The sequence below is a fragment of the Aristolochia californica genome, unplaced genomic scaffold, assembly GCF_029961685.1.
Source record: "Aristolochia californica isolate CCGP_79_NKW_82.1479 unplaced genomic scaffold, dmAriCali1.0.hap1 SCAF_2, whole genome shotgun sequence".
Classification (NCBI taxonomy): Eukaryota; Viridiplantae; Streptophyta; class Magnoliopsida; order Piperales; family Aristolochiaceae; genus Aristolochia; species Aristolochia californica.
Genome location: NW_027181881.1, coordinates 652189 through 661484, shown reverse-complemented (window position 1 = coordinate 661484; position 9296 = coordinate 652189). Strand labels below are relative to the sequence as shown.

The window sequence follows — 9296 nt, the reverse complement described above, 5'->3', positions numbered from 1 at the left end:
ATTTGATTTCTTGGAATGCTAAAAAGTAACATACGGTATCATGTTCTAGTTGTGAATCTAAGTATCATGCTCTTACGCACATTGTGGTTCAACTTCTTTCTCTTACGCATATCTTTTGTGATCTACATGTTTCTATTCCACAGTAACCACTTCTCTTATGTAACAACAAAAGTGTAACCTTCCTGATATCTAATCCAGATTCTCATAAGCGAGCCAAACATGTTGAATTAGAATATCATTTCCTTCAAAAACTTATTGTTGCTAACAAACTCCACATACAATACGTGCCATCTCACCCATAGGTTGTTGACATTTTCACAAAAAATATTCCACTTCCTATTTTTGAATTTTTTCACTCCTAGTTTCACATCTATTCCAATCTGACGCTAACTTGCGGGGGAGTGAAGGAAATCTTAATGTGACATAAGCCTAAAGACCAAACTTTCATTACCAGAATCAGAGGCAAAAGACCAATTAACGGAGAGGCAGAAAAACCCGGTTGTAATTTTTGTGTCTAAATTAAATATAAACTATCACCATCAAGCCCGGGGAAGTACACTAACGCCGGACGTATCGGAGCAGAGCTGGTTTGTAGCAAAAAACGGGGCAATGGAGGCAGCTCTTTGTATGGCGGTGGATTATGCGTGAGGGATTGGCAAGGCAGACTGCTCTGCGATTCGAGAGCCGGTCTACAAACCGAATACTGCGAGTGATCACGCTTTTAACAGCTACTATAAGAAGGAACCATTATAACAACCAATATTAGTCAAGTTCTGACCCAAGAGCACCGGCTGCTATAATTTTATTAGTCCTCGCTACTCTTATTCTACTTTAATTAGGTTCGCCTGGTTAAGATAAGCCTGTGACCGTGGTCCAGGGAAGGACCAACTACTACATAGGGTGTGATAGAACCAAACTCCACATTGCTCAGGGCCTATTCCACTCGATCGGATAATTCGAGCGAGTTGTGGGACTTCTTGGATCAGATAGCTGTCAGCACATTCATGATCTGTCAGGAACTGATATTAGAGAGAAGGTGAAATTATGGACAACACACTATATAGACCATATCGCTGTAGTAGCTAACAGCTATTATAAATCTTCAGTTGCTACAAATTGCAGGCCGAGTATTTTTCTTGAATATTGAGGTCTAACATGAAACGACCATCTAGGCAGAATGCATGAGCTCAAGAGTTACAAAGATAACTGAAACCAGTAAAAATGGCTGATGCGAACACCAGTTTCGTTCATATGTCAAAGAAAAAATTCACTTTACTTCAATTTACTTTCTATACAGATATCATTATGGAGTTTGATTTTCTTTTACCTCTTTGCAAAAACCACCAAGACCAACATAGACATTGATACTATGATCTTAAAGCCAGAGCTGTCCCAAAAGTTCTGCTTGTTTGGATCCTCTGAACGTCCATTGTGCTGTTTCATGGCCAGCTGATCTCTCAATTCCTTCAGAGCTTTATCTCTTCGTTCTCCCATCTGTGTTAAACAGGAACAGATATTTCTTCAATATATATGTTATAGCAAACCTTTTTCTAACTGTCTTCACTTTTCAAGAGGAAAAATTTATACTGAAAAAAATTTCCTTTAGCAAACTTTGTTTTCATTTGACTAGATTTCTAATATTAGGCGCTTGCACTGTAAAATAAATCACATTAAACATATTACCAGAGGGTAACAAAAAATATTTTTAAAACAATCAAACAATATCTTCATAGCAAATATTCTTGTTTAGTAACAGTTAATAGCCGAATAATCTTCAAAATACTATTTTTTGTTTTTTTATCAGATAGGAAACAGTTTTCAAATTTGTTAGTCCATAAGAGTATGAAAATATTCATTTCTGGTGACCCTCAGTTTTGTTTTAGATGTTAATCCTAAGGATACCTAAGTAATAAAAAAGACACAGAAGAAATGATGAATACCCTTTGTAGTTTTCGTGTTTGTGAACGAGCTTCCTGGAGGCAAAACTCCAACTTCAACACACGCTTCTTCAGCTCCTGATCAGCTCTTCGATGCTTCTCCAACTGTTCACAATGCAGTAAAGTACTAACATAAATGACAAGGTCAAGACATAGGATGCTCCAGAACTTGTCAGGTCCCAAAAACTGGATCAAGACACTAACAGCTTTGACTTATATCTTCAAGCTTTTCATAAATGCCAAGTTTGTCATACATCAATAAAGCAGGACCCAAAAAAAGAAACATAATAGAAATCACATGCAAGTTATTGAGAATTTTTCAAGAAATATTACTGAGTTGAAAAAAATGAAACATCTCATGCATTAACAATAGGAAAAAAATTATGTGCTTTTATGGAGTGTTAATGCATAATGAAAGTTATTATACTGAAATTTCAGAAGTGAAATAATAGCTGCAAAAGTAAAACTAAATTTTCTCAAAAGTCAGCTTTAGGAGTTGAGTGGAGAGGAGAGTGATCAAAAGGTCTTTGCAAGCAGGAAAAGAGCCACAGAGCCGTCAAGAAGCAGAAATGACTATAACAATGCATCCATGATGAGGACATTTGAGTTTGGACTTCCTGCTCCACATGGAGAGGAAACCTGTGCTCCGGACCAATCACATGTTGGTTTGTGGGGTGTTTAGAATTGAAGGCAGCATCAGTGGTTGAATTGGAGAATGGGTTTGTCTGTTCCAGCTCAAATCACATCTAGATGCAGTACAAAATATGAACAATTTGTTTGAAGATTTGTGCTGATATTCTGTAGTCAATCTGAAAGTAGAAATCAAAGAGGCTAAGCTAATCCATCGCTCAAGCACTCATGTTATTTTGCCTTTTTTAGAAAAGCCAGTCATAAAGTTGAAGGATTAATCCCAGACTAGATATTACAAGCAAAGGTTTGAATAGATAAAAAACACACCAAAAGACAATTTGATTCAAAACAAACCTGTGATTCCAATTCTTTGGTCTTGAGTTCCCAGCTTGTGGACATAATCCTGATTTCATCTCGCAATCTGGCAATCTCTTCATCCTTGGCACTTAAATGTTTATTAATCTTTTCGATGTTCTTAGGGGATACTTCCTCCAAAATCTTTCTTAATTCACAGTCATTATTATACCCAGCTTTTGAAACTGCACTCATGATTTCTCGTTCGAATCTCAAAACTTCATCCTTCAATTGTTTCTGAGAAGCCTCCCTTGCTTGAAGATCCTTTTGCAGAATATCTAACTGCTCTCCCAGCTTGTTGACACAATCCTCATGCTCTTTCAGGGAAGTGTTTTTTTCATTTAATTCTCTCAACAAAGCAGAACACTGCCGCTGTGCTGACTGGGCAGAGGCAGCACTCATACCAGCAGTTGCTTGAGCAGCTGATAGCTGATTCCTTAAACTATCCAATTCCTTGACATACTGAGACAGAGAGATAAGATAAAAAATAATAATTTGTCATTCTCAGAAACTGTGACCAGCATTTGCAAACAAAAATGAATCTGAGTACATGGCGTATGTAAGTAAACATAATGATTTAGAATTTAATACGCAAAAGGTTGTTGAGGAAAAAGTTATATCTACTCCTACACGTTTAAGGAATGAGTAAAGGTTCAGATGCGCAATTTCATTAGTTTAATTAATTTAAAAACATACAAGTACCTTTTCTAAATAATTGAACAATAGTACTAGTAAAGCACTCTATAGGGTTCTTACCACTCTAGAACGACTAAAGCAAAAGAAGGGGAAAGGAAAGACATACAGTTCCAGCGCTTTCATTGTTAACAAAACCCAAGAAACATTATAAAAAATTTTAAAAAAAAAAACGAATCAAAAGGAAATAGAACAAAAGTAATACTTCATAACGAGACTAGAAAATCCAAAATCCCAAAGTGAAAAGACTACTTCCGATCCCACAAAGCAGCAGAGTACGCATCATGTGAACCTTATCAACAAAATACACAAAAACGCAAAAAGTTAAGACACATAAAGGAAAACGATAAATAATTGAGGAATTTCCACACCATCTTTTTACTCAAATGATTCCCAGACAACAAAGTTACAAAAACGAGAGAGAAAAGCCTGCCACACAGCCCCACAGATTCCGTACCTGCTCAGCAGTAGTTGTAGATGCCTGCAACTGCTTTTCCTTCTCTTCCAATCTATCTTGCAATGTGCAAACCTCAGATTCCATGCTCTTCAACTTTGTTTCTGTTACCTAAACTTCCCAAAAACCCAAAAGTAAGCGCCCAAGCAAATAAAAATAGAAAGGACTTTCACAATGACAATCCGGCACGGATACATGCCTGCCTTGTTATAGTTTCTTGAGCAAAAGATTCTTCACGTATGGCCAGTCGACTACGCACGTCCTTCAACTCGGCAGCCAAAGAGACCACGTTCCGCCTAAAGCTCTGCTTCTTTTCGGAGAGATCTTTCAGCAGTGGATCGATTTCCAGACTACTTGAATGTCCCGACATCACCGATCCAGAAACACCTCCCAAAGCGCTTAAATCTTACGAGAAAATGTTTCGGATATACTATCCGCGGTTGTCAACCCATACACAGCTTTTCAGGCAATTTTTCCTCCTCAAACCAGTGCGAGAATTAGACTAAGCTTCGTCGCAAACGCCTCCAGTAGTCGATCCACTTGCATGAAGGTCCTTGCCTCTGCATTTATTCCAAGTCGTGGCTAAAAATTAGAAAGAACTCTCATTTTTTGCAGTAACATCTGATAGGTACTTATAAATAGCTGCGAACAGAAAACCAGAAAAAATTTACGTTCTATTTGTACAGAAAAAATTCAGGAAAGCGAATAAAAGGTGACTGATCAACAGAAAAGGAGTCAGGTGGTCACGTTTTCTAACATATGTTAACAGCGAAAATGACCCAAGGGGGCAGATTGCAGCCATACGTTCCGCCTTCTGCCTATCGTCCCGACGACAGGATAGTGGCAAGAACAACTAACGAAATCAACATACAAATAGTCATCGGAAAAATAGTATCTTACCGAGCAGAAGGCCAAAGACCTTGTAAAATTGGAAAAATCTCTTCTGCTATGTTATAAATTATTTTCAATAGGAGAAGGAATACAACCCCTTCTCTTTCAAATCAATTTTAGGTCTTCCAGAGTTTGCCGTGAAAAGGATAATAAGAAACAGAGCATATTACAGCTTCAGTTTCCAAAGGATTATCAATAGCCTCTAGCATAATCGCAACACACGAGCGAGATTCCTGTTAACCAACGCTTAAGAAAATATTAATAATCTCCCATCGCTGGATTAAAAAACTTCTGGCTGAAACAGTAATGCCTGCCTGAGAAATCTGCAAACTCACTACCTACTCCCCTTCAGAATTGTGACTTTCCAAACTCTTCCGAGCCTGCAAATCACCAATACCGGACCAGAAAGTCGTCTTCAACCTCGGTCCACTTCAGTTACTCCCAAACACTCTTAAAGCCCAAAACCTAAACAGAACCACCGCATAATAACATAGCCAATACCAAAACCCGTGAATCAGAAAGAACACCAGCAGATCCGAAAATCAATCAAGATAAATAAACCTCCACCTCATTTCAGTTCAGGTCTACGAATTCAGCGAATGAACTGAAAAAAAAAAAAAAAAAGTACTCACTAGAAGGAAAAAACCACCGTCCAATCGCACAAACACCAACCCAACAGAGTCGAATCTAGATCCAATATACAAAAGAACTCCTTCAGAAAACTAATAAATAGCCTCAACAGGAACCTCGCACTTCATAGTCATAAAAAATCTAGGGTTTCCGGGGCGTCTGACGTCGCGTTCATCTTCAGACGAGCGTTTCCTTCCTCTTTTAACTTCGGAGTTCCATTACTGAAGGTGGCGGACAGATGAGCACACGCATCAGCTACGGAAACACAGCTTATGAAACGTCACGCGGCTCGAATGCGGCTCGTACGTTAACCGAAGCTGAGGTTCGGACCAAATTAGAGAATGCGAACCTCCCGCTCTGTTTGACCACAGCGCGGCAAATCCAAATTTTGTATTCGGTACGCCAAGCTCCAATAGGAAACCACTAAAATACCCTTATGTCGTTCTCTCCGGTCCCAGAGTTACAAGGGTAAATTTGTCACATGAAGTGGGTGAAGCGGTGAACGACGAATGGAAGGAATCGAGAGAGAAGGATATATGAAGACAGAGTCACCACGGGGGGAGACAAAATAAGAATGCGAGAGAATGATTTCTTTTTACGGAGAGAGACGGAATCATCGTGTTTGCTTCAGCTTTCTCTATTATTGACTTGTCTGAGTCCTTGAATCTAGGGTTCTGCAGAGCTGCTCGATGCAGAATACAAAAACCAGAGATGTCCCACCTTAGCCATCGTCGATTAAGTGCTGCTTTTTTTAAATTAGAAAAAAGCATAAAGCTCGTGGACAGTGCGAGGCCGAATGCATGGAGACTGGAAATGTGAATCAGAATCCAGTGACGAGTTGAAGTCATTATCTCGTCTCATCCACATGTATGCGTGGGACGTGTGGAAGATTTGCACAGACATGTCGATTGGAGATTCAACCGACGGGGAGATCGCGTTTACGGAGGGTTTCTGGTAGAAAAGACAAATGCTGGAGCGTTTGGTTTTTAGCGCTTTCTCCATTTCAGATCCAAACAAAGGTGCGTAGGTTGATGATCTGCATTTCCGCGTCAAATTTGTTGTTACAGTCATTGTTGCTCTTGCTTGAAACTTATAAAATGGATAGTGAGACTATCATGGCAGATTGACATGAAATGGAAGAAGGCATTGTCCTTTTACTAGAAAGTCAAACTCGTGAGAAAAGACAAATGCTGAAGCTTAGCTTTGATTATTAACATTTTCTACATCACAGATTCAAACAAAGGTGCGGACCTTAATATTTACTTCTGCGCTAAATTTTCTGTCACTGTCTTTGATACTCTTGCTTGAATTAATGATGCAGAGTATATCATGGCGACCGTAGATTGATCAGCATTTCTGTGTCAAATTTGTTTCTCTTGCTTGAAGTGATAACGTGGATAGTATACAATAGCGACCGTAGATTGATCTGCGTTACTGTGTCAAAATTGTCGTTCCTGCCATTGTTACTCTTGATTGAACTAAACTGATAACGTGGATAGGATATCATGGCGCGATTGACTGGAAATGGATGCAAGCACAGAAAGCAGAACCCGGAGCCTTTAATTTCCTTACTTATGTGGAAGCCGCGTAGCGTGATCTGCGAACAGGTACTTAATTATTTGTGAGCTATTAAATGTCATACAAATCGAAATTCCACATCTTCCATTGATGATGCTGATATCCTTCGGCCACATCTACCTGGTTCATCGTTGCTGTAGATCATTAATTTCTCTTAATTTTCAAGTTCAAAACAAATACAAATTTGGGTATTTTGGATCTATTTTAGCTCTGCCAAGTAGAATATTTGGTATTTTTTATGTTACTTTAACCAAAAAATTATTTGACTCATTGATTTGTTGTTACATTTTATGTCTATATAACATGTATTATGAGTTTAGTGGATAATCTGTGCCTGGGTTGTTGCGTTACAATTTTTGAAGGATTTAAATGTAAATATTAATAGATTTGGGAAGGTTTTACAATTATCTTATATACATCTGATATACAATATATAGGAGCGGAGAAGTTTGGCTTAAGAGGGTGTTTATGTGTATCTCTCCATAGCTAGTTTTATCTTATGGCAATATTTGTTTTCCACGATATTTTTTATCTTTTCTCTTCCGAAGCTTCCATCATTTCCTGCATAATATTTTTCTCCTCTTCTTACTTTCTTCTGCCAGCACTCTCTTCTTCGAGGCTTCCAACGTTTTCTTGCTCTTGATTTTTCTCTTCTTCCAGCATTCCTTTTTCTGATTTTTCTTCTAATTTCAGAATAGTTTTTCTCTTCAAATGATCATCAAACAAATAACCCTAAACCCTAAACCTTAATCAATCTACTGATGAAAGTGCTAGAAAGTGTTTCTTTATGCCATTAAGGGCATTCTTATCTGAAGGTGATAGATTATCATTTTAAAAAACAAAATCTAAGAATCATATTTTATGAATAAATTCGTCAATAATAAATTTTGAAAAAATTGCTGACAAAGATCAAATAACTAAGAAAAAACGCTTCTTGGCCTCAATGTTTGATTCTCCCAAACACAACCCATTTTTTTATGTTTTTAGATGTTCTTTAATTTTCGAAGTACATGAACTATTCAAATATTTTAATTTGATCCCATTGATTAATATCTGGGTTTAGATGCTGTCTAAAAGTAACGTGATAAACAAAACTTGGATTACCCTTAGATACACCAAACGAAGACTACTGCTTTCGGGCGTTTCACTTTTATTTTAATGTATGAAACCAAATAATAGAGACTACAAGTATAATTAGTTAAAAGCATGTCAACTGCTTTGCACATTGAGGCACTGGACTGACATAAATCCTCAATTTGCCTTTCGCTTTTTTCCATCTAAACCGGTGCCTTTGACAACACTAGCGGAAAAATTATACACCAGACAGGCGTAAGCTATGACGGACGTAGACTTCGTCTGCTTTCTGAAGCTTCGAAAATGCTAGAGAATCCTATAATCCTCCGAGATGGAATACAGAAGCCAAGAAAATTTGAAAGAATGATTCGGAGAAGAGAAAGAGAGATTGAAAACCCTGAAGCCAGAGAGAGCAGTAAGATGGAAAGACTTCGGGATTTATTCATCTATTGTTCGTTTGGAAGTCCCAAGTTTTAATTCGTGCATTCAGTAGGGTAACTGCTCGTCAGTTTTCCGATTTTTTGCTGGTTATTTGAACCGGAATTCGTTTTTCCTTCACATTATTCATCGTACCTCTCCTCATGCATTATGCTTAAACATAGTACGATATACGATGAATCATTCTCCACCATGACTCAAAAACTCCTGGCCGGCCCTTTCTTAGATCATGATGAGGTTAGTATACAGTCTTCGTTAAGTAAAGAAGTTCAGAAATTTTGTTTGATGCTCCTGGGTTCAGATTTAGATGTTTTAACCCATGGATTAAGATGGAGCAGCCATAATCCAAAAAGAACCCAATATTAATCAATGGACTATTACAGATCTGAACCGGTGCTCCTCCCAACAACTAAAAAAATAGAAAGAACCCAACAATAAATGGTCAAGCTTTCCTCTTTTGGAGAGACCAACTATGATTTAATCTTTAATGCTTTTAGCAAAAATATAATCATTATCAGGAGACTAATTAAGGGTTTGTTTGGAACCCATAGAAAAAAAAGTTGAGAAAAAATTATTTTTTGTTATTTGATAATAAAAAATTATTGAGAAAAAATCGC

The 9296-nt window shown here is 37.8% G+C and overlaps 1 protein-coding gene across 3 annotated transcripts; it reads right to left on the bottom strand.

The window, feature by feature from the left end:
* Positions 1–1061: 1061 nt before the first annotated feature.
* LOC137955748 (nuclear envelope-associated protein 2-like) lies at positions 1062–5889 on the bottom strand. 3 transcript variants are annotated; one of them, XM_068802854.1, is made up of 6 exons: positions 5592–5889; positions 4268–4628; positions 4072–4179; positions 2922–3383; positions 1941–2042; positions 1062–1494 (listed from the first exon to the last, which is right to left on the bottom strand). In XM_068802854.1, exons 2-6 carry the CDS (start codon positions 4436–4438, stop codon positions 1324–1326), a joined length of 1014 nt encoding a protein of 337 aa, XP_068658955.1. In that variant the 5' UTR covers positions 4439–4628; positions 5592–5889; the 3' UTR covers positions 1062–1323. The 3 variants fall into 3 exon arrangements, with proteins under 3 accessions (XP_068658955.1, XP_068658956.1, XP_068658957.1); XM_068802855.1 differs by lacking the exon at positions 5592–5889 and adding an exon at positions 5130–5543; XM_068802856.1 differs by lacking the exons at positions 4072–4179; positions 4268–4628; positions 5592–5889 and adding an exon at positions 3678–3738.
* Between the last annotated feature and the right edge of the window lie 3407 nt (positions 5890–9296).